General features: G+C 38.1%; 1 protein-coding gene across 1 annotated transcript in view; it reads right to left on the bottom strand.

Annotated features, from left to right (window-relative positions):
- Positions 1–26,797, bottom strand: part of DOCK10 (dedicator of cytokinesis 10) — a 212,025-nt gene that overhangs the window by 105,961 nt on the left and 79,267 nt on the right. Inside the window, 4 exon segments of the mRNA XM_007467990.1 lie at positions 7,056–7,190; positions 7,445–7,567; positions 7,843–7,915; positions 18,931–19,013. Coding sequence (XP_007468052.1) covers positions 7,056–7,190; positions 7,445–7,567; positions 7,843–7,915; positions 18,931–19,013 — 414 coding nt within the window.

Below are 26,797 nucleotides of genomic sequence, written 5' to 3' on the forward strand. Positions count from 1 at the left end.
ATCTTCCCGGACCGGGGCACGATCCCGTGTCCCCTGCATCGGCAGGCGGACTCTCAACCACGGCGCCACCAGGGAAGCCCAAGAAAGAATAATTTTTAATGTACTCCTGGTAGTGTTCTCTTTCTTTGGGAGGCTCTTAAAAACTTCCCCAAATAGCGTTCTCCTTTCAACTTCCACAACAGTACGGCTACTACTACAAACATGACACTTACTAAACACTTGCCATCTATATACCTGGCACTGTGCTGACCATTTCAGTCACCATTTTATTTAAATCTCATAATAACTCTATGAGAGAAACTGTATCATTCCATTTAACATATGGTACTTGGGAAGACAAATGAAAATATGCTTGGGATACATGGACAGCAAGTGGTGGAGACAGGAAATAATCCCTTTATCCTTTAACATCCCCTGAGATGACCAGGCACAAAGAAGATGCTCATCAGATGCCGTTCTCCTTCTTTGCCACCTGCCTGGCACAATCACACACCAAATGGGTAAGCATGGCCTGGGATGTGCTGGTTTCTGAAAGTAGACAGCGGGGCATCATACAAGACTCAAGAAAAAGTAAAAACTGGGAATTGAAGGAGAAAGAAGAATTCGCTAAAAAGCTAACTGTGATCCTCACTGTGGAATCTCACAGCTCAAATGGCACTTTCTAGACTCTGCCAAGGACAAGCTCTTTGCTCGTGTCCATACTTTCGTATTATTGTCAATTTTTATTATTTCTTTGCCCTGTAATGACTCACTTGCAGCTGCCATTTTCAATAACCCATGAGCCTGATAAGGGCAGAAGCTCACTAGTTATCCTCAGTGCAGTGACAGTATTCATTCTTAAAGAGGTTCTCTCGTGTTTACATTTTGTGCTGGGCAAAAACAGACAAGGTGCTGGAACAGGGCAGATGGGTGTTAACCAATTAATCACCCAAATGTGAAACTGGAAGATAAATGTACTTAACTTTTGTATGAATGTATTGAAGAAGAGGTATGAAATCAAGGTATAAAAATTCTTTTTGAGAACAGGATTGTTACTGCAACATGAGAATACTGCTTTTCTTTCTTTTTTTTTTTAAACATCTTTATTGGAGTATAATTGCTTTACAATGGTGTGTTGAGAATACTACTATTCTTGCTGCACCCTCTGTGTTCTGTGAGAGTACAGAAAGGATGACTTGACTAGTAAAGACCACAGTTGCATTTTGAGATCATTTTGGCTGCAGTGTAAACAGAGGTGGGGTGGTCCTGCGCAAAGCAAACCTCCAGGTAGCTTCTTTAAGAATGCAAATTCTTAAAAGCTATGCTTGCTGCAAGAGGAGTGGGGCAGACTCCCTCCACACACCCTCTCACACATTTCCTGGGGTGCTCAAGAAGGAGATCCATAAAACTGCCTGTGACCCGCACTGACACAGAGGGTCTGAGGGCAAAGACAGACGGTCCAGAGCAGGTATAAAAGAGACACGTTGCTATGATAGTATTGTATCCTTCAAAAAGCAACAGGAACAGAAATAAACACTCAGGAAAGAACTACCAGTGTCCAGAGTTCAGAGCACATCTAAAGCATCTGAGCATAGCAGAACGCAAACAAGTCTCAGTGTTGTCTTGAAAATAAAAGAAAGAATTTGCTTGACTAATTGGATGCTGTAAACAATGGGGACAGGCAGATGCAAAGCTATGTACAATACTTATACTGGGTCCAAATTAAAAGTGAATTGAGCTGCAACCTGCTTTCAAATGCAGCTGTCAAGGAACTAATAACAAACATGATAAAATAAGAACAAAACTTGATTTTCTAAATTGCCTTCTGTACTTTAAATGAATTAAATATGATTGCCAACTTCAACAATATTATATACTAAATTTTTTTAAAAATTTGAGCAAAGTATAACAAGCTCTTGTTTCTCAAAAAGGGATATTTATAAATGAAATAAATATTCTATTCACAACTTCTCAAAAGCCAAATTATCTTTTTCTCCTTGGAGTGAAACAGAACTACTTGCAGTGCAGAGAAGCTTATGTTGGGGAAGATTACGATGCCTAAGTGGTTCTCCATCTCACTCTCCGTAATCTCCAAGATAATGGTGTATAAAACAGCAAAAAAGAAAAACCCAAAGCAGAAAACCAATGGGACATTTTTATAATCTTGAAATGCAATTTTAAGTCATTAAAATGATAATCAAGAAGTAATTGTTTTCTTATTACTCCTCAAATTTTCCTTTATTTCCCTGAAATCAGTATCCTTTGCGACCGATGAAACTACTTTGTTCATTCAAGGTCACCACAGTCTATCTATGTGACTTCATAAATAAAAGGAAACTGGAAATATGTCCTAATGCCACATGGTGTGCTTAATGAGTTGTGGCAAACTGGTCTCTTTCCACAATATTCATCTGGAAAAGTTTTGGAATAGATACTCCAATAACACCACCAAAGCCAATGGAGGACTGAATATTGTAGGAAGTTATTCAAGCAAAATATGCCACTGTACCTATTATGTGGCTAGCATCTTTTACAGAATTTTGCCGAAACAAGAGAAGAGTTTTAAGAGGAAACACACAACATCAAATCCAGGTCACTGGTATTGATGGCTACCATCCATGCAGTCCTTTCCATTCTCTGTATGCTTATTTGTTCATTCATTCAAGAAAGATATATTGGCTACCTTCTATGTGCCAAGTACAGAACATTAAAAATGTTCAAGCGAACTGCTTGCCCTCACTGAACTTACATTCTAGTGTTATGTAATGTCAGGAAAAAATAAGCAATATATATATTGCATATGTATAATATAAGGTAGCATCATGCAGTGATAAATGTAATACCCTTCTTTCATATGTTATCAGAACCTATTGTTTGAGATGTGTCACTCATGTTTAATCACTCAGGCATGTGCTATATCTGTTCTGTGTTTTTCGGTGCATCCTCCCACAGGCCGGAAGTTCTTTGAAGACACAAACCACATCTAATTCATGTTTGACTTTCCCACAGTGCTTTGCAAAGAGCAAAAGTTTCCATATATATTTGCTGAAATAAATCTTACATCCAAAACTCACTGCTTAAATGACACAGCAGCATCTATCTTTGTAGTGTTTCTTCTGCCTATGTGGCTTATGTAGGATGAATGTATGTATCTATGCAAGCATGCCCACTGGATGTATGATCACCAAAGCATTTCCTTGGGCACCTTTCTGTAACTTTGGACATTCTTCTGCCTCAAATGTAATTTTTCCATTTATTAGCTCTGTGACTTGGGCAAGCCACTTTATCTCGCTGAGTTTTATTTTAATAAATTGGGACAATAATAATACATGTTCCATCAACTGTTGTCAAATAATGTATTAGATGAAGAAGATTATAAGCTTATAATTCTGGTTTTTATTGTTATCATGGGAAGTGAGATTCTTTACAGCCAAGGTTTGCTAATGGGGGGTTTATAGGTCATAGTTGGCTTCTAAATTTATTTTCCTTGGGAGGTACACATTTTTTTTCCCTCCCAGTTCGACTGCCTTTATATGGGCACACACAGTCTGAGCTGCTCCTGTTATCTCACAGCTGACCCTACTTCCTTCCTGCAGTGGCCTGAGCTGCAGAAGGCATCTGAATTTCTAGACGCTGGTTAAGCCCCTAAGGCCGTTGTCTTAGAACCCACATCCACAAGGTGGAAGATCAGCACCTAGGAGGAAATCAACAGCATTCAGCACCACACCACCCCCATTTAAGCCTGTATGTATCAAGTGACATCAGTCATTGTCACTGTTGAGGTAGGGACCCGAGGTAGCTGGGATTCCTGGGCTATTCACGCCCTTTGCAGTGGCAGGATCTGGAATGGATGGATGGATGGATGGATGGATGGATGGACCAATGAATGGATGAATGAGAAGACTCTTACGGAACAAGATAGGATAGCTTAGGTCCAAATAGCCCTTAGTCTCAAATCAAAACTAAAGTAGCAAAAATTGGAAGTTCTGCTTCAGATTGGGAATGAGGGGTGTGAAACAGATCTAGTACCGTTTGATGACATTACAAAAGAGTGGAAAACTACTGTTAGGTCTCTATTTTACCAAGATCCAGGAAATTTCCAATCATAAACCTCACCTATCTCTGGGTAGGAGTTTCTCTCTATTTGAAGTCGCCCTTGAAATATATTTCTAAGAATTCTAAGGATTATTCTTAGGAAAGTACAGTGATATAGAATGGGTCTGAATGAAGCAAAGTAAAAGGCTTGTTCACTCAAGACTCTTATGTGCACGAATGCCTTGAGAATGCTGGGTGGTAGGTAGCACTTCCTGAGGCAAACTCTTTGTTTCTCTTCTCTGTTTTATTCAAGGGCAACTGACAATGATTCTTAACAAAATAGGTCTGACTCATCCTATTATTCATTTGCTTTGTGCTTCTGTGTGTATGTGTTTCGTCTCCAGGCACGTTTTGTGCCTGAGAACTTGCTGGAACAATGACTAAACTTGCACTATCTGATTCAGTATCTTTTTTTCCAGATGCAAAACTTACAAGTTAGAAAGAGCTGTAAGCAAATACGCAAGAACTGGCAGACATAAGGTGACAAGGGACCCAGATGTCTACCTTCCCAAAGTGATCTCAAGAAGCTAAAGGTCCCTCGCTCTATAAAGGGTAACAAGCTCTTGATAAAGAGGAATACAAATACAGGGATACAAAGCCAAACCCTTTAAAAGATAAAATACATGTTCCCGGGTATTTGAATGGCTATCTATTGGAAAGTGAAGTAGGATTATTCAGTTGTGCTTGAAGATGTAAAATCTACCTTGGAGATCCCTACCTATATGCCCATTTTTTCTATGCATCCTTCTAGCCAACCCAGAAGAGTTTATCACTGTTCCATGCTCCTAGAACATTCCATAGAAAATGCCATTTATACCTCCATTATAGCTCTTGAGACACTTTGAAATAGCGAGTTATGAGCCTATGTTCTTCTCTGGTCATGATTTCAGCAGGGAATTCCTAATGCCTAAGCACAGTTCCAGCACGTCATAAGCACTAAATAAGTTTGCTGCATGAATGAATGAATGAAGAAAGAAATGGATAAATGAGCAAGTTTAGGTAGATATTTCAGGAAGGTGAATCAATATTTTCTAGAAGGGCTTTCCCACGATGGGGTGTTTATCTTTCAAAGTTGTGACCTTTGTAATTAATGGAAAGACTAGGAAAGAATGGCTGAGGACACACTTATCTCCCAGATCCTTATCACATGTTAGCACATTTATTTTAGTTTTACAGATGAGACACCAGAAATCAAAGAGCTTGAGTGACTTACTCAAGGCTCTCAGATAGTAAATGGTGAAACTAGGATTCGAACATCGACCAGTAAAAACCCCAAGCTTACGTTTTCCTTAGAAGACATTCTCTCTTCAAGGTACTGCTTAAGCAGAGACTGAAACACAGTCTAAGATGTGATGGAGAAAAGGTACCTGTGGTGGAAGGTCAGATTAGAGCACTAACTAACTCTGTGTGTTCAACAGTTATAAGGTTCTTGGAAGAAGAAATTACACAACAATTCATATCTCTGCAAACTTAATACCTGACAAGGGCTACAATGATACTTCTTAGAAGATGATGACTCATTTGCTAGAGCAAGTTTGGAAGTACAAATAGAAAAGAAAATAAGTTTTTCAGCTCAATGTCTGTAAAATGTCGTTATTGATCTTTAACCTATTGCTAAAGTATTATTTCATATTTCTAAAGCCAAAGAGTCTCCTTTGGACCAACAATAGAAAACTATCTCCACCCTCCATTAAGATCGTTATTGCCCTTTCCATAAGAAAAGCTGGCATCTGTGTTAAAAAGCAGTTATCTTTCATTTCTAGTGGAGGGCTCAGCAACACTTAATTAATTCTTTCCTTTTAAAGTGCAGCATTATTACTTTCTGGAGAAATTCCAGATTTTAATGGATAAACCATCCAGAAATAGACGAGGCTTGAGTGACTAAAGAGAACTCTATTTTGCATTCACACATCTGAGTGCCCCTGGTATTAATCCGAAATGTAATCTCAGCCATGTAGCAAGTTATGTGAATGCCTGTGGTTTGGTGATAAGACAAAGAATTGTTCCTAGTGGCCTATGACCAAAAACAGAGTCCTCAACCTAAATGGGCCAGCGTCTGTAATGTGAAATTTGAGGGAAGACTACTAAAACACTTGATTGCTTCAATTTTTACATGAGAGAGAATAAGGATAGCTATTTCATCAGAGTAGAAAGAATAAAATTTTTGAAAATAAGACATCCAAGTGAGGCCTATGGAATTATTTTGCTTCCCTTTGCCACCGTGGTCCATGTCAAAGTTAATACTAAGGACAATACTTTGAGCACCAAGGCTTTGCAGAACAGTATTGTCTGTTACAGGCACTGTGTCTATTTCTGAGATTAACTCTTGAGAATCAATGTAATCCTTGCCTTTGAAGAAACCTGCTCTTCGAAGGATGACGTATTTATACTCTGTAAATTTACTATCTTATTACTTATTACCTAATAATAAAGATAACATTCATGAAGAGCCTTCTTTGAACTATGTGATTTACATATAATCTTACTGAATTCTTTAGCTTGGTGGATCTCTACACTGCAGCCATGCAGGTGGTAATTTTCCTCTTTGCCTTGAATACAGCAGACTTGCTCTTGCCTCAGGACCTTTGCACTTGCTGCCCCCGCTTATTCTTTAATCTCTAGATCAAATATTTTCTCTTCATAAATGTTTTTCTCACTTCTGCAGCATAAAGATTCCTTTGCAACCTCACCATCATCTCTCTACCTTCTGTAACCCTGTTTATTTTCTTTATTCCAGATTTTACCAATCATTCCATTCTGTTTCTTTCTTTACGTATTTTCTGTTTTCGTTACTTTATTGAAATGAGTTTTGTGAAAACAGGTATCTAGGCTGCCTTGCTCTCCACTGAATCCTTGGAGTTTGAAACAGTTCTCGGCTCATATCAGATACTCCATACATATTTTTGGAATGAATGAATAATGATTGGATGAACACACTTTTCGATTAAAAAAACCTCGGGGGAAAAGAGATTCCTACTCACCTGTACCACACCTGTACAGGAATCCAAAAAGATGCAACCTTTGGGTTCTTTGGATATTTTTTCATCTTTGTAAAAATTCATGATGTAGGAATTATCTGGCAACTGAGTCAGCTGGAAGAAGCGCTTTTTGAATGACTAAATAAAGGGAAAAACATGTAAGGAGGTAGTTCAAATTCACAGAAATTAGACTACTCTATTAAATCACTCTTCCTTCAAGAGTGCTACGTTTCTAGGGCACTGTTCTAGAGAAGAACATCCTCCTTTCTCATAAATAAAACATGACATGAATAAAACTCAATGCAAATGGCTCTCCTCTGTTCTGTGACCGAAGTGGAGGAGGGTGTGAAGAAAGGTGGCAGAAACAAAGATGAGTCTTGATGTCTCCTTACCCGAACGGTAACGGTATTATTCACGGTGCTGTTAAAATTCCCCTTGTAGAGCCAGCCAGACTTGAAAACTCCGGTTCCTCCCATTCCCCCTCCGCCCTTGGAGGATGAGTGAGAAGTGGTATCCTGTACAGAAGGCATCATTAGCATCACAGCCATCTTCTGTGAATCCCAGATCTTAGACACTGCGCTTAAAAATGAGACTCCTTTTTCTCTCTTTGACTCATCTTAAGAAATCATGTTCAATTTCAAAACACACATGATCATTTTATCTAAAAGCCTTCACACCAACAGCTACTGCAGCTTTAGGAGAAACTGGTCTGAATTTGAAACACGCTAGTGAAAGACAGGAGCTAATTATCCTCATGTTTTAAACATTTCACTTTCAACCATTTACTTACTTCATCCTTATCAGCATCTTCATGGTCAACCTCAAATGAATGTGAAGGAAGTTTCTCTGGTTTGTATTCTGCTCTGATATTAAAAAAAAAGAAAAAAAGATTCTGATTTGTCATCTGAGACATTGCTTTCAGCTGGGTAACAGCTATTGTGGTGGCTTTCTTACACATTTTTATAAAATAATATAATCTCGTGAGGGGCCCATTTCCTTTGGAAGTATTAACTTTCCCCTTACACCATTATATCTTATCACCAGAAATTAAATCTCCATTTTAAACCACAGTGTTACTATTTATACAGATTTACACATGTCCTTTTTAATTACATGAAGGTAAGTGGGACAATTTTAAGGGCTTGGTGATTTATATTTTCCTTCCTCCACATTTTGAAGTGGAATATAAAGTACTGATATTTTCATTATCTTTTTTTTTTTTTCTTCCCTTTGCTTTTATGTGACATATCCAAGGCTACAGGACAGTCATTTGAAGAACCACCCAGTGCTCTGGCCACCAGGCTCCCCTAACCTTGGCCTCTCGCAGAAGCCTGCACCAGCGTGACTTAGCAGCAATTGTGCTAGCTTTGGGGATTTCCATGGTAGCACAGTAAAGCCTCTTAGAGCATCACTGACCAGCCCAGAGGAGTAAGAGTGTACACTTGGCCCTATAAATGGTAAAATAAGACAGAAATAAACTTCCCTTGGCTTGATTCTACCTCATAACACATGGTTGAATGGAAACCAGACAGTATCTTCCAAAATTCAGGCATTCCTTTATACCTAACTAGAAAATCCTACACAGAGAGTTGGCATGGGAGATTTGTTTTCTTTAAAATGATTTATATTATGTAGAAGTGATCTCAGAAGTTGACTATTGAGAAAAAAGCCCAGGGGCACATTCAGTATTCCCATTACAAATGGTTTCCTATGTTGATGGTGTTCCAGATAGCAAGGGGAGTGACCAAGGACTCTTTATATGTATTCATATATGTCTATACATACATGTGTATATGTATATGTACACACACACACATATATATATATTATATATGTACTCATAAAATCACCAAGCCGTGCATTCACATAGGGATTCAGTGGACTCAAACGGATTCAAAATATTCTGTACCCTCCTTCTGAAAGACATAGAAATGCCCATTCCCAGTTCACAGCAGAGAGAGAGCACAAAAAGAACACCGTCCTCACCATCGAACTGTGGAAAAGCCTGAGATCAGAACCACATCCTCCATACCTGATCAATGTTTTTTCTATTGTGGTAAAATATACATAACAGAAGAATTACTATTTTTACTGTTTTTAAGTGCACAGTTCAGTAGCATTAAGTAGATTCACACTGTACAACCATCCCCACTGTCCATCTCCAGACCATTTTTATTCCCAAACTGACTCTGTACCCATTAAACAATAAGTCCCCATTTTTCCCTTTCCCCAGCCCCGGGTTATCATTCTACTTTCTATCTCTATGAAGGGAACTATTCTTGGTACTTCATATGAGTGGAGTCATGCAATATTTGCCTTTTTTGTGGCTGGCTTATTTCACTTAGCATAATGTCTTCAAGGTTCATTCATGTTGGGGAGTGTATCAGGATTTCATTCCTTTTTAAGGCTGAACGATATTCCATTGTAACCTGGTAAGAGTTTGTGCTCCCAAAGTCATTTCCATGAAGGTGTCCTGGATCTACAGAATTAGGACTGTCTTCCTGTAGATGTTGAGCGTACGTCTCTTATGATGCTTGCCTGGTTCTGTTATTTGGACGCCTGTCTTAGCCCTCCAGCAGATTATACATTTCTTAAAGCCAGTGACTCTAATGAAGTCCCATCTACATCTCACTCGGCTTTTTTCTTTCCTGTTGTAGACATGATCAATATGCGTTTGCTGACTGAATTCTTGAGAGGCAAGGTGAACAAGGATATCACAGGAGTGAGATAATATGAAAAGGTATAACTTAAACTTTTGGTTTTGGAAGGCACCTTGGCGATATTCTTTTTAGCAGTAGGACACATTTTTGGTGATCAAAATCCTAAGAGGCACCTCCAACATGTTAAATAGGATTTTTTAAAGTATCTTATTATTGTGAATTTATCCTATAAATTCAAATTAATGAAAGTCCCTTGCTACTAAAATTCATAACTAATAAAAATAAAGCTATTCTGGGGTACACAGTACTTGATATTGAGCGTTATAAATGATATCTAGAGTCTCACTTCAGTCCTAATTCCAATTTATTTCTCTATTTTGTTTCGGTTCCACAGTCTTTTTTTTTTTTTTTTTTTTGTGGTATGTGGGCCTCTCACTGTTGTGGCCTCTCCCGTTGTGGAGCACAGGCTCCGGACGAGCAGGCTCAACGGCCATGGCTCACGGGCCCAGCCGCTCCACGGCATGTGGGATCCTCCCAGACCGGGGCACGAACCCGTATCCCCTGCATCGGCAGGCGGACTCTCAACCACTGCGCCACCAGGGAAGCCCCCAGTTCCACAGTCTTGATAGGACATCCCAAGACCCATAGATAAGTAGTTGCAGATGGTAACAGTTTTATTTCAAAGCCAGAGGCTTGAAAGAAGAGTGGTAGGAAATGTGTATTTCGAGGTTATCATCACAACAGGTTCAGGCACATGGTAAGGGTAAGTGATCAATAAATACTTGTTAATTAATGTGTATGAATTTACTTGCATGGGTATGTGTTAGTCCAAATTTCAAAAACATGTTAATATATAATACAACTGTCCTCATCCATGATTTATTTGCAAGCTCAAAAATATATACCAAGATAACAGAGATTTTGTACTGAAGTCTAAATATGTACTAAGTAGCATATTGTTTTTTATTCAAATGTATATGTGTATAATCGGACTTTTGGACACAAATACTGGGAATCCACATCTAGTCTAATCTTGCTATTTTGCTGAGAAGAAAACGAAGTCCATAACAGTTACTCACATAAACACATAGTGAAAGAGATGGGGTCAGAAGCCTTCTCTCTGAAACGATACTTCCTGTATTAAGGACGGATTAGTCCAAACCATCTTTAATAAGCATGTTAAGTATGACTGCAGCCAGTTTTCTCTTGCAAAGGATCCTGGTGTACCTGTAGTTCTTTCTCCTTCTTGTAGAACCTTAGAGATACTCAAGTTTGGGCCAAATGCCACTGATGTTAATTGGTTTAGCGTCAACCTTATATGAAGGCAGAACAGGTAAGAGACCACACAGTTATTTTGGGGCCACTGGGAAATTCTCCCCATCCCACGAAAAATACTCCTCCCCTCCTTAACAACATCTTGACACTCCTTGAACCAGAAGCAGTTCCTTTTGCCTTTTCATTTGATGGGCAAAATAAAGCGCTTAAACACAACCCTTTCCTCAACCCTTGCTCCTTCCAGAGGTGAGACACTGCCTGAGATTCAGAGGCAGGTTCAAAGGGCTTATTTCAGAGCAATTACTCAAAGTAATTTGTCTGCAGAGGAGGAGACATGAGTGTTCCAGGATTCTTAAAATGATGGCAGGGCAGTAAAGGCACTATTAAGGAAACATCCCAAGTGAAGGATAAAGGGATGAGTAGGGAAAACTGAGGATGAGGGAGCTGGAACTGGAAGGTCAATGTCTGGCTCTGGGGTGGCCCTAAATTATATGCTAGCCCTTTCCTGTCCGTCTCCCTTTGACCTTGAGACAGTTCTATTCGTTTCCGAATTCTTTACTCTGTCCTCTTGCCAGCATGGTTTATCCTTTCTTTTCTTTCTTACCAAAGAATAATTTTATAGGCATTTGTTCTTGATAATTGTGGCTTGCAATAGAGGCCATGTTCCACAGTCCAACTCTCATTTCTGCAAAGATAATTATAAAAGTGTAAAGAAAGGAGAGAAGGAACAGCCTTTCAAACCAGCAATGAAATAACAAACAATTAAGGAAACAAAATAGGGTTTTCATGAATCTCAGTGTATAAGGTTAAATACTTGTGAGGGTTTTTCCACAAATCTCCCATCAGAGAATTGAAAGTAACAACTGAGATAGCCTATACATGATAGCCAAAGTTTCACAAAAGTCCATGATTTTAAAGTGACTTATGCACAACTCAGCTGAGAATGCTGTATCGACAGGAGAATGCCTAAACAGACTATAGTAGATCCACACACAAGAGGAATGTTACTCAGAAGGGGAAAGGAGCTACTGATACGTGCAACAACGTGGATATCACTCAGAACATCATGCTGAGTCAAAGAAGTCAGAAACACAGGAATACATATAGCATGATTCCAAAAAAATAAAGTTCTAGAATATAAAGTTCTAGAATATGTAATAGCAATCTGTGGTGAAGAAAATCAGAACAGTGGTTGTCTCTGGGGAGAGAGGGAAGTAGGGGTGAGGACTGACAAGGAAGGGGTAGCAATGAACTCTTTGAAGGTGATGATAACGTCCCTTATGTCAGTAGGGGTTTCAGGTGCACAGGTGTATGCAGAGTCAAAGTCATCCAGTGGTTCACTTACAACTTGTGTCTCACCTCCTAAAGTTTCCCTCAAAAGAGAAAAAAAGTAAACTGTAAACATATATGTTTCTAGTTAATGGTATGCATTCTAAAGTGTTTAGAAAGGCAGCAGACAGTGTGTTGGTACTTTAAACTCACTTTGAAATGATCAAAATATAAGATGGACTGGTGGATGGCAAGAGGGATGGGTGGATGGATGCATAATGTCATAAAATACATACAGCAAAATGTAAAAGATACATTCTAGATGGTGAGAATGTGGGTGTTCATTGTATAAGTTTTCCAACATTTTCTGTATGTTTGAAAATTTGCATAGTAAAATATAGGGGGGATATTTTTAAAGGTGTTGAAGAAAAATGACGTTTCCTGAATTTTTTTTAATACTAAGCAAAATTTTAAGAAATTGTGCAAAAATATATATAACTATTCTCAAAGAAAATAGTGAGTATGAATTTCTCAAGAACTTTCCCCTGGTATTTTTGAAGGACAGATGATTTTGAAAAGAGAGAAGGCGGCTTCATACATATACTAAAAAAATTTTTTTAAATTTCCCAAATGTTACGATATTACAATTTGTGAGGTCTCCAAACTCTTGCATAAACCAAATTTTCTTTAAGTTTTCCTTTTCAGTTCACTTAAGTATTATGACTCAAAAATAAATCATAAGATATGATAGGTAAGACCAATGAGGTCACTAGCAAAACTCAACCGACTACTTTACTCCTTAGTCATATTCATGCAGACCTTATTGTTCATTAAAAAAAATGTGCAGACCAGGGAGTGTCAATATAGGTCATATCTAGGGGTGTGGGATGGGTGAATGTGCATGCTGTTTCGTTGCTGGCTTTTCTTAAATCTGTTTGCTTGATCAAATTCACTGTGAGTTGAGAGCTGTGTTAATTCTTGGAGGCTATTCCTCCTCGTTACTAAATGATCCAGTTTCCAGGTAGTACCTGTGACATAGAAGACCTGCAATAATGGCAACCACGTATCGGAAGATAAATCCCCAAGCTGAGTAAGCTCGCCTTCTAAGGGAGGAGAGAGTCGGTAATTAAGCATAAATAAACAAGGTAGTTTCCCTGGATGAAAACGGTTGGGAAGAAAATTAAAGAGGAGAAGAGAAAAGAGTGATCCAGGTAGGGGTGGCAGAAGCCAGGTTTAGAAGGGGTGGTCACAGATGGCCATTTTGGTTGAGAATGAGAAGAAGCCGGCCATGTGATGATCTGGGGGAAGATCATTCTGGCACAGGGAATGGCGAGCAAAGGTCTTGAGGAAGGATCAGGCTTGCAAGCACCCAAGAGTGGACAGCTGGTGGGGCTGGAGCACAGTGAGGGAGGGAGAGAGACAGGAGGGGAGGTCAGCCTTGTAAGAAAATGCCCTGGAGCCCACCTGGCGGAGGGTTTAGACATGGGTGCTACTGAGAGCTCTTCTTTCCCGTCCGTCTTCCCACTGACCCACAGGGCACGGCTTCCTTGTCTTTAAGTAACCATCATCACTACTCAGTCTCATATCTGCAGGGCCATTAAGCATGACCTTTCTCTCTTCTGGATGTCATTAAAAGACAAGCACCTCTGGCTGTTGAAGGTAAAATTCTTCCCCCAAGACCACTCTGGGTCTCTAAGGGCCTTTGGGTTCCAGAGACGGAGGGCTCAGCAGGGGCCTCACCTTCCGGTGACTGGACCCAACATTGGTTGTCATTTCTGGTCAGTCTTCTTTCTCATTTCTATACCCAAATTACCTCCTATACCTCATATAAGGAGTGTGGGGATGCTCGAGTGGGGATGCTCGAGTGGAGTGAGGTTGTGGGCAAGTTACTAACCCTCTCGATGCTCTGCATTCCTTTATACAACAGGGAAAACAGTTCCTACTCCGTGGGGTCATGCGTGTTAAATGAGATAACGTACGTATGGCACCCAGCACATTCTGGCTCACTGTCGACACTCAAGAAGTGTTCTTTGATTTAAAAAATATTCGGTTCCAAATCAGCCCAACTATACAGGTTCCATGTTTTTCTTTTTTTTGCGGTACGCGGGCCTCTCACCGTTGTGGCCTCTCCCGATGCGGAGCACAGGCTCCGGATGCGCAGGCTCAGCGGCCATGGCTCACGGGCCCAGCCGCTCCGCGGCATGTGGGATCCTCCCGGATCGGGGCACGAACACGCGTCCCATGCATCGGCAGGCGGACTCTCAACCACTGCACCACCAGGGAAGCCCTACAGGTTCCATTTTAATTGATCTTCCATCACAAAATACACTGTATGAAATTTTATTCTTTTTATCCACCCAGCTGTGGTAAAACTTTTAAGTATGTCATTTATCTCTGTATTTTAGCCTGCGGATTAATGAAATCTGTGGCATCATATTTTTTTGTTTGTTTCACATTTTTTAAATTGAGGTATAGTTGACAGGTGACATTATGCTAGTTTTAGCTGTACAAAATAATGATTCTGTATTTGTATATGCTGTGAAATAATCACCACAATAAGTCTAGTTGACATCATTACCATGCATAGCTCCTAAGAATTTTTTTGTGTGTGATGAGGACTTTTAAGATCTACTGTCTTGGCAACTTTCAAATATTCGATACAGTATTTGTTAACTCTAGTCACCAAGCTGTACGTTCCATTACCATGACTTATTTATTTTATAACTGGAAGTTTGTACCTTTTTGATCCCCTTCACCTCACCTCTGACAACTATCAATCTGTCCTCTCTATCTGTGAGCTTGCTATTTTTTTTTCTGGTTTTGTTTTTTGTTTTTAAATTCCACATATGAGTGAGATCATATGGCTTTTGTCTTTCTCTGCCTTATTTCACTCAGCATAGGGCCCTTCAGGTCCACGCACGTTGTCAAAAATGGCAAGATTTCATTCTTTTTTATCACCGAATAGTACTCCATTGTGTATATATGCCACATTTTCATCCATCAGTGGACACTTAAGTTGTTTCTGTATCTTGGCTAGTGTAAATAATGCTGTAATGAACATGGGGGTGTGTATATCTTTCCGAATTAGTGTTTTTGTTTTCTTCAAATAAATACCCAGAAGTGGAATTGCTGAATCATATGGTAGTTCCATTTTTAATTTTTTGAGGAATCTCCATACTGGTTTTCGTAGTGGCTACACAAGTTTACGGTCCCACCAAGAGTGTACAAGGGTTCCCTTTTCTCCACATCCTTACCAACACTTGTTATCTCTGGTTGTTTTGATAATAGCCATACTAACAGGTGTGAGGAGATAATTCATTGTGGTTTTGATTTGCATTTCCCTGGTGATTAGTGACGTTGAATATCTTTTCATGTACCAGTTGGCCATCTGTATGTTTTCTCTGGGAAAATGTCTATTCAGATCCTCTGCCTATTTTTTAATAAGATCGTTGTTGGCTTTTTTTTTGTTTTTTGCCACTGAGTTGTATGAGTTCTTTGTATATTTTATGTATTAACCCCTTATCAGGTATATGATTTGCAAATATTTCTCCCATTCAGTAGGTTGCTTTTCATTTTTTTGATGATTTCCTTTGTTGTGCAGAAGCTTTTTAATTTGATGTAGTCTCATTTGTTTATTTTTGCTTTTGTTGCCTTTGCTTTTGGAGTCAGGTCCAAAAAAATCATTGCCAAAACCAATGTCAAGGAGCTTATTGCCTATGTTTTTTCCCAGGAGTTTTATGGCTTCTGGTCTTACGCTCAAGTAGTAAATCCATTTTTAGTTAATTTCATGTACGGTGTAAGATAGTAGTCTAGTTTCATTCTTTTACTTGTTGCTGTCAGCTTTCCCAATGTTTACTGAAGAGACTATCCTTTCCCCATTGTATATTCTTGGCTCCTTTGACATCATACTTTTTTTTATGACATTCTTGTTTCCTAGGAACACCAATTTCAGTGCCAATTTTTATTTCTAATGTGTGAAGTCTTTACATTTTACATTCTAGCCTGAAATAAAGTCTCTCTACAATATCTTCCTATGAACAGACACTAAAAAAAATGAGGTTCTTAAGAGTGGATAATAGCACAATTTTAAATTTAAAGACTAAAAATGAGGGAGATAAACACATATCATTTTTCACTTCCCCATAATTCCAAGTTTTTATTTTAAAGCCTCAGCCATCCATAAAAAGAAATGATCAGTTTAAATTGGTAGCAGACATAGGAGAATTCTTCTAACCCAGGAGGTATGAAAATGATTTACTTCTAATAGTCTCAGAAGGCCCAAGTAAATTATGTTCCCACTTCTGACCTAAATATGTGTAGTCTTTAGTGGGGAATGCTTAGCTTTGTAAAATCATTTAAAAAATAGTTTTACTATTCAATGTTACAGTCTTCATTCGTTCAGGGGATACATGAGGATTATTCTAGAACTTCTGATTTTCATTTTGAACACATCATATAGAGTTCATTACAGTTTCTTACTTAGCGGCAGTCTGATGCTTCCATTTCTTGGTAGCAACTTCCACATCCTTTATTTAAAGTCAGGGAAATTTTCAGCAATAGTTTGGTTACTTTTGCATTTCTTCTCATGAGATTTCTTCTCTTGCTCTACAAGAATTCCAATTCAACAATGATATCCAGACCCTGTTCTGACTGGAGGAGCCTTCTCTATTGTTTTCACAGCGGAAGAATATAGTGCATGTGAATTTTTAAATTAATTTATTTTTCTTTATGGCATCATGAATACAAGCAAAGATGAACAGTGTTTGGGGATAAAGCCATTAAAGATTTCAACAGACCTAAGGACAGCAGGAAGGCATTTATGCCAAATGGCAGCTGAACACCTCTTTCTACACTCTCTCCCTTTATATGCAGTCTTCCAAGTGCTTGGACGTGGCTTACAAGTTGTAACCACTTCTAAGAACTGTTTTCAGAAAGAAGAAGTCTCGATGTTAAAAAACGTTTTGCTTTTCAATTGCAGCTACAAGAAGTGTGTGACCTAAGGCCCAGACATTCTGAATGTAATAATTATTCATGAAAGCCTAGGGTGCGATGAGACCTTCCCAGCATGAAGTTTAAGGAAGTTATCTTTTAGGAGTGACCAGAATCTAAAGGAACGTTCAGAGATTTGGTGAAAGTTAACAGTCACTGTTTTGAATAAAGACTTGCTGTTTTAGAGGAACATTGCTTTGCTCTTCACAGTAACGCTACTCCAAAAGAAATGGCCTGCTTCTCTTTTTTTTTTCTTTTTCTTTTTTTTAATTCTCACTGCTACAATCCCATTCTCCATAGAGTAGAGCAGGTAATTTCTTAAAGAGGTAAACCAGATCATGTCACACTCCAGGTTACAAATTTCTAGTCTTCTGTTGCAATGAGAATAAAATCCAGCTCCTTTTCAGGACCCACGAGATCCCCTGCCTAGTTCCATGGTTTCACCAACCCTTAGGTCCGGCTTCAGAATGACCACTCTGGTTCCCACCTCATGGCCTTTGCCCCTGCTGTTTCCTCTGGGAACCCTTTTCTGGAGATTGCAGTGCTGGTAGCTACGGTTCCTTCAGATCTGAGACCAAATGTCCCCTTCCCAGAGCTACTCCATAACACTCCCTCCACTTCAAATTCTGCATCCAGCAGTTGATAGCGGCACTTCCAAGTACCCCAGTCTGGAAAAGATGTTTCTCGGGGCACGGGAAACCTTAGAAAGTGGTGCCCAAATCTAAACCATGTGTCCATTAAAAAGTTAGATGCAATATGTATGACCTCAAAGTTTCACTTGAGGGAAGTGTTAATAAAAAATCAACTTTTGACTGTCTTAAGTATTTTTTTCTGGATGATGTGCATCATTTTAGTTTGATGAACCAATGTGTTGGGAGACTCCAGTTCTTTGCAGTTCTTTGAATTTAAGCAACTCCAAGCCCATCCAGGATTATTATATTTTAAAATTTGTTACTCTCTCAGTTTACTTATCCAATAAGTAATTATTGCACACCTACTGTGTGTCAGGCATTCTCCTAGGCCTGCAGGGGATTCTGCGAGGAAGAGTCCCTGCCCTTTGGGGGGGTTTAACTTTAGTGGGAGACACAGACATAGAATAAATGACTACTCTAGGTCAGGTAGTTGGTCAGGTAAGCAAATTCTTTACAGAGGTGACATTTGGGCAGTTGCAGAACAATATCACCTTTTCCTAAAGACTTTATTTCCCCATAATCCGGAAAATATTAGGTGTTTGTTTTTCCTTTTTGCTGTTCTTAGACATTTATCATTCCTGTGGAGGTTGTTTATTTTCGTGCCCTTTGATATCCCAGAGTGAAGATACATGAAACCAATGGCAAATCTGAATGCTATATACAGAATATTGTCAGAAAAAATTTCTGGTCCAAATTTTACTTTTTAAATTATCTTGTATCTGCTATTGAAAAGACAGCTCACAAAAGAATGACATGGTACTTTAAAACTTTGTTCAAAACCTAAATGCGTATATGTATCTCTCACCCCAATTCTGTGAGGTTACAAGCAATACATTGTTGAACAAAATGTTCCATTGTGACTTTTACTCCTAAATTTTGTAAAACATACCTTGACACTAGATTAACATACATGTATTCATGAACAGTGGCAGAATTTAGGGAACATAGCTTATATATGGAAAAACCCAAGAAGTAATCATAAAAGGTTCTTACCGAGGTAACTGTCGAAGGTCTCCAGAATACTGTTCATATTTGTAGTTTACCACATACCACTGGGAACTGTAAAATTTACAAGCCTGAAAGGAAAACAATGGCAATTAAAAATTATCATTCAAAAAGCAGCTGTCCTGATAAAGAAGCACAGTGAATTCGGTGCTCATAATCTCCGGGTTAATGTTAAGGTAGCTATGTTAGCAATTTTAAGGTAGATAAGGGGCTTGAGCATTATAATCATTTCATTTTCCAGTGAAAGGAAAATCTAACCTTTCCAAGACTCTTAGAGGAGGAACTGTTTAACATATTTTTTCTATTTTTCTCCATTAAGGAAAGCCTAATTTAATCATCCTCTGAATCATAACCGGATATGTCACTAACCTCAAGTATCATCATTTTTCAGCTTTCCTTGGAAAGCCTTCCTTTATGTAACAGTTCTTAGCAGTGAAATATGTTATTATTTATATGCCATCCTTTCATCATAATTTTAGCCCATTTCTTCTTATTCTTGCATCAGTAACCTATCCTTTTCCTCTTCATATCAACCCTGCTGTCAGCTTGAAATGAGTTTTTCAGTTTTACCTCATTACCTTCTGAGCCCAACCTTCTCCCTGATTATTCATCAACTTTATAAATATATGTGAATAAAAGATGACCAAAAACTTTTAAAAAGCAATGTTAATAGCACAAAAGAATTATCTTAGAGTGTTTCACGATGGCTGAGTTTACAGTATTTACTCATGGCAAATATTTCCCAAACACCGACCCTGTGCCTGGCACAGTACCGACCACAGAGTGGTAATAGGGATTTCACTAGCTGGCTTTTAAGATTCCTTTAGATTCTAAAATTACATAAATCTGGGGATTAAACAGCAACACCAGGATTATAAGGAGACCCTGTCCTCTAGCATTAGTGGGAAAAAATGAGGAGTAATAAACTTACTGCAATGTGAGAGATAAGACCTCTGATCGTCTTTGTAACCAAGAAGGGGACAGCAAATGAGAGCTCTTCATGAGAGTCATTACTCAAGGTGTGGAAGGGTTAGAGCAAAGAAAGCATGGGCACTGTCTTTGCAGAAACAGGAAGTGGGAGGGAGTGGCTCACAGGGGGGTGTAGAAAGGTGGGTGGAGAACATAGGGTGCGGGCACCTGTCTCAAGATGCACAGGAAAGGCAGGGAGAAGGGTTAGGGGTCCTTAGCCGCACTGGATTTCTCTAGCCTTGAACTTCCTCAGCACCATAGCTTTATCTGTTCAGGGAAACACCTCGACGCAAATGGGGACTGAGGGCAAACAATGCATGAGACTAGGACAAAGATAGGAGTGGGCGGATGGCGGCAGGGGGACAGGAGAAAAGAAGAGATTAAAAACAGAACAGCAACAAGACAAATGGATGTGGATAACAGTCAAAGAGGATTCAGGGGATGTGTACCGACTTTGGATGGAGAGGAGGAATGTGAACAAAACTTAATGTTTAGCTGAAATTAAATTTCTTAACTTGCCAATTCCTGAGCCAACTTGTGCAAACCACACGTTTCTGGAAATAAAAGGAAAACTGGACCTTGATATGCTCCCTGGCTGAAAAGTTCCATCTTCATTTTCGATAAAGATGCCAGGAATTCAGGCAAGGAGCACAAAGATCCACAGCATCCCAACCCAAGAGGGCAAAACATTCACGATCACGGCTCTTTCCCACCCTCTCTCACTTACTTTCCTTTCTCTACACTTTCCTGTAGTTCTCAAACGATACAAAATGGAAAACAAAAAGCATAAAACCCACCCCTTTTTTGCATTCCCTTTCAATGTTTTTTTTTTTCTGGTGTGTAGTTTTACCTAGTTCTCCTCTGAGTATACATTTGAATTGGAATATTGTTTTTATTCACTTAAAGGCATATTCTAAAGATTTTTTAACTTTTGCTTTCTAAATTTTATGACCACTTTAAATAAGTAGAATAAAGTCTCATACCCTAATTTACCAACCTGGTCTCTTAGTTTTGGAAACCATCCATTCATTAATTTGGTCAATAAACATTATTGAACCCATACTGTGTGCCCGGCGTTTTTCCAGGTGATGCAAATACATCAGTGAACAAGGGACACAAATTCATGCCCTCTTGAAAAGTGTGCCCCTGTGAAGAGCTGGTCAACAAACACAAAAATAAGTCAATTGTGTAATGTATCAGGAAATGCTAAGTGTCATGTGAAAAATAAAGCAGAAGAAGGGGGATGGGTAGAGTTGGCGAAGGCGGGACAATTTAAATAGAATGGTTAGGGTAAGTCTTCCAAAGAAGGTGACATTTGAGCAGACTTATAGAAAAGGACAGAGTGAGGAGTTACTATGGCTGCTTCAAATTTTGTGCCATTGTAGAAAAAGATGCTTCAGAGTGTTTCTTCAGGAATTTGGTCCTCCCATTTTCCCCCAAGTTTGACCCATTTTGGATCATTTTCTTAGGATAGAGTACTCAAAGTATTTTAAAGATTCTTGATAAAAAACTGCCAAACCAATGTATATTCTTTACAAAAAAAAATGTGAACACAGGGTACCGCACTGAACCAGGAGCTACAGGGCTTTATTCTTGGTCTGGAACTAGTACTGAATTCCAACATGATTTTGGTCAAATCATTTTATTTATTAGGATCTCTGATTTAGCAACTGAACACTCAGTATATTAGACTGGGTTAGAAATTTCTCTCTCATAATATCTATTGCTACACTTCCTAATCTGGAGGTTTCGATGGGACAAATGTGCATTGTCTTATTGTCCTGTCTTGCTATGGATAGTACCTATGTGTAACCACGATAAACATTCACGCATATTACACACACTGTTCACGAGATGCCACAGGCGTAACCAAACCTGAGGTATGTTAATCCTGAATTCCACTGACCAAAAATGAAGGTGGCTATTTCTTATAATAGTACAGCCTAGTAAAGAACTATCTCTTTTTTGTTTTGGCAGTGGCAAGTGCCTGCCAGATACTGTTCTAGTAGGTGCTTTACATATAATCTTAATAAGCACTCCATGAGATTTTATATTCCCATTTTACAGATCACAGAGACAAGGAGAGGCTCAGATTTTTGCCCAAGATCCCACAAGTGATAGAAGTAGGATTTTAAACTGGATTTGTCTGACTCAAAAAGTCTATTCAACTATTTTATGAGTTGCTTGATATTTGCAGACTTTGAAGCCTTTAAAAAAAAAAATCACAACTGGACCACCATTCCAGAGGTTTTCTATGGTATTTCTGTTTCTGTCTTGGAGTCAGACAAACCTGGTTTTGAATTTTGGTATTAACTGTGAGGTCTCAATTAAGTGATTTAATATCTATTTCTTTATCTGTCTAAATAATACCACCTTCATTAGGATCAATTCCTATAAAGCACCTAACAGAGGGTAAGTAATTAACAAATACTTGTTTCTAAAAAATCGATTTTCTCAGCAAGTCTGACTCAATCTATAAATCACATTCATGATGGTTGATAATAACAACTTGTTTTTCTTGATTTATTCAAGTATAGTTTTGGAGAGCTATCTTAGCTCTGATGATCACAGCATTCTGTTTTAATCAAATTCCTTCTGAATTTATTTGTTAGGTTTCTTGTATCTGGTGGTAGGTAGATGAGGATTAGGGTTGGACTAGATGACCCTTAAGAATCCTTGTAAATCTGTGATTTCTCCGATTCTGAGAAACCCAGTGCATTTTACAAACACATAAACATTTCTCCTACATAGTTAGGCATTTTGGAAATGTTACGCATAGAAAATTATTCGCCATTCTTTGTTCCAGCCCACACACTCACTCTAAGAAGATCATTAAGATCTATTATAATTATGACTACAATTCCTCTTTGTCCAAAAACTAAGCTGAAATGACCTGTTGCAAATTCAAAGTCACAGGCTACAACTCTGCTTGTTTTAGTAAGGCAATGGCTCCATTTCCCCCCTAAAAACTACCTATCTCACAACACTGATTTCAAATGACCCACTTCTTATCTCCTTGAGAAAGGGACACTGCCACAGTCTGCTTCAAAGATGAAGGCTAAATATCCAGCAAACATTTGCTGAGCTGGTTAATTTTTCCAAACAGCAATGCCCCGGTTCACATTTTATTCGTTTATTATGTTTGCTTGTTCAGCCTTTATCTTGCCATCTCTGCCTGTTATATGTTTAGACACACAAAAAAATGGAGCCAACTCAACTTAGTCAAAGTCTTTTAAATCATTAGGATAGTGTTGCCCAAACTGTATTGTGTCCATGGGGCTTGTTAATTGTAGGTTCCTGGGTCCCACGGGGGGTTCACTGAATCAGAATCTCTAGAGGGGGCCTTGAAATGCATCATTCCACTGGAGTGACAGTGTGACTCTGTCCTTGTCATGCTGTCTGCCTATGAACTGAAAGCATTAGAGTCCCAGCTTCACACAGGGAACTCTAGTAACTGAGGTGACCCTCCAGCTTTCCCGTAAGTAGGCACATCCTTTTAAAAGAGGAGGGAGCATATCAGCTCCAGCATGGGGTTTTACTGATAGTGGAAACTCAATATATATGTGTTGAATGAATGAATCTTCTATATTCTTTCTCTTCCTTTAGAAATAACTAAACAGGACACCTTAAAAGTTCTAAAAATCTAAATACTTTCGAAAAGATTGGGCAACTATAAAGCGTACCCTAAAATACTCTAAACAAAACATATCATTTTTCCCCTTTTCCCGTCCTCTTTAGAGGATCACCAGAATCAATTCAAATCATGTCACCTACCTCAAATAGCAATTTAGGTTTGGCAAAGTAATTTGTCCATCTCTTAAAAAGGCTGATTATTAGATTCTGGCTACAGAGTAACAAGCAGGTAATAGATTGCTTTTTAGATGCAAAATTATTTTTCTTTCTGGCTATAGAGGTTATTTAATTACATGACTACTTTCTTGCCAGAAATATTTATGCAACCACAAAAGGTGTTCTTTTTGGCCCTTAGTCACCAATGGGATTAATTCTGTATTTGTAAAACGATGGTGGTGATTTTCATATTAATGCCATTCTTTACAAAGTTTAGAAGTAATTATGGCCATTTTACAAATGTTAAAAAAATGCAGCATCATGAAGTTAAGTGAATTCAGATAAATTATGTATTGAAAGAGTGGCTGAATAATTTATTGTCCACAATGAGGCACTTCAAAGTGAAAGGAGATGCTATTAGCCAGGCCAACAGGTAGAATATGAAACTTCCTGCAAATCAGGACATTGGTCACCCAATAAATATATCGATATTTTAGAAGAAAGGAAAAGGCACTGAAAACATTTTAAAATTTAACCTGACCACATTATATATTCCTTTAAAATGCAATCATTAATTTCTGTGCTACAAAAATAAGCTGAACAGTTACTGATCTTTTAAAACTTACACTACACTCTTGGGAGATAAATGAAAATGAGTTTGGACAAAATATATGATGTAACTATAGATCTGATTCAGTTTCAGAAATCATGGTACAATCTTATTTAATAGATATTTGAGTCTGGTTTTTTAAAATATTACTTGATATTAGGTAGTGTTACTATGTATATAAATATGCATGTACCATGTAAAACAGAATGTCACATCAAATGCCAACCATAAGTGTAAATCATTTTTAAACTATTGTGTCTGAATTATAGAGTAGCCTAAATTGCTACCTTTGTTGATTTTAAATTGAAAGTGAATCAAGGTATTTGGTTTGTCTTTAAAAAAAGCATTGCACTAAGGCAACTGAACAAACTTTAAAATTAGACTTTCATAAATCACACCTGTGCCCAATCTGGAGACCTACACTCTAATTTCCCAGCTAGATGTCACAAGTATTTTGTCAGGACATAAATAATGGATGGTACTAAAAAAAACCTTGATAATATTATGATCTACTTGTTCTTTTCATGTAAGTCATAAAATCTGGGCTGTAATTCAATGAGACTGAAATTTTAGGTTCAAACTTATGATGGGTTATTTTATAATTTTTATACTCCAGGGTCCCCGACTTATATTTCTGCCTTTATTCACTTACCACCAAACATTGTAGGATGATTTTTATTGTGGAGAAGATTAGAGGAAGCCAATTTGGAACGGGAACCGTTTTACATGTTTGGCAACAAGACTATTATTCTAGGGATGTGAGAGACTAGAAAATAAATTTCTTCAAGGTGGTTAATGTGAAACACAAAAATATTTTGTTTTCATTGTTTTCAACAGTGTTTTCCATACACATTTTATCCTAATGCCACTAAAGAGTAAATGCATTTGAATTTACCTTAATCAACATTTGTACGTTTATTATCTTTACTGTCATACATTTAGTGTTAAAAAAAATAGGGTGATCCATTTTGTTCTGAGCATGATAGAAAAAAATCATTACATCTAAGACTAAACTATATATAGGACAACAGATTTTGATATCATTTTTCCATTAAATTCTTGAAGTTGCAAAATAAATGTGGCTTTACTTATAAATTTACTTTTAAAAAGTACACACAAAATGAAAAGTCCCTTAACTTCCAGCAAGACCTTCACTAGTGAATTAAGAGCCTCCTTCTTCAAAACAAAAACAAAAATCTTTTATTTGCACTAATTTTATTAAGAAAGGATTAAGATTTCTTTTTTTACTTTGGAGAAATTTTTATAGTTGTATTTTCCCTAATATCTTCCAGTAACTGAAATTGTGCATGTACCCCTGATGTCACAGCAGAGGGGTTACTTCTAGATTGAAGAAAACTATGTTTACCGTGCTCCGGTCTAAAGTTAACAAATGCATTAGAATCACTCACTTGCTGCCCAATGATTCAGAATCAGAAAACGGCATTCATTTTTACTTAATTTATTTATACATGCCAAAAAAAAAAAAAAAAAAAAACCCCACCTCAGAATCATTTACTGAAAGACTCACTCTTATTTCTGGGTGATGAACTGCACCTTATTCTACATATGAGATTCAAACAATTTGTATAAAGTCCAAAGGCATTTTGGTTAAAAGAATGGTTTCTTTATCCATGTACACAACATGCAGTCCAAAATTAAACATAAAGCGTACAAAATTATTTCAACCATAGAACAAATGAAATTCCCTGTGTTTTCTTCAGAAAAATATATTTCATTCTTTTTAGATATGTTTCATTCAGTTAACAAAATGGGGCAGCATGAAATACATTTGAAATCATGGCCAGCCTTCCTCTCTTCATCATTTTCTTTGAAATGCCTAGGATCCACGTTGCTTAAAATCGCTTTTACTTCTCGACATGATGCAGCTCCTACCTTGACTATTTATAATTTTCTCTCGAATTAATTGAATGCCACTTGTCTGGGTCCAAATGGTAGATGAGGAAGAAGAAAATCATTTTCAATATTATACTCACTTGGTCATATACTGTTTTTCATAGTTACAAAATTTTGCTTCTTAATAAATTAAGCAATATTTCGGTACAATATTTAACAGTCTCCTGAGCTATTTTTAACTTCAGAATGCATAGCTTATTCTGCCTGAAGAGTTCCAATAGTTTTACTGCTTTTACCCTTAAAGCACTTTCTAGGGAAAAGGGACAACAATATACTAGCGCTTTCTTTGATAAGATAACGCATCTTGCATCTCTTCAGTGTTCAACCCACTGTAATCGGGTTGTGATCAAAGCTTCTGAAACTGCTCTGTTAAAGAACCACCAATGGCTCTGAGTTACCCAATCCAGTGAATTACCCAATCTTGGCACATTTTGGCATTTTACACCATTGGCTCACTCTCGCTATTGACAGGTTTTTGTTTCTGAGAAATCAATCTCTCCTTGATTTCTTCCTACTTCCGGGTCCGCCCCTTATGTGGGAGCGTCACTCAGGGACCTGCCTCGTGGCATTCCT

Source organism: Lipotes vexillifer, unplaced genomic scaffold (genome assembly GCF_000442215.2).
Source record: "Lipotes vexillifer unplaced genomic scaffold, Lipotes_vexillifer_v1.1 scaffold907, whole genome shotgun sequence".
NCBI classification, from domain to species: Eukaryota; Metazoa; Chordata; class Mammalia; order Artiodactyla; family Lipotidae; genus Lipotes; species Lipotes vexillifer.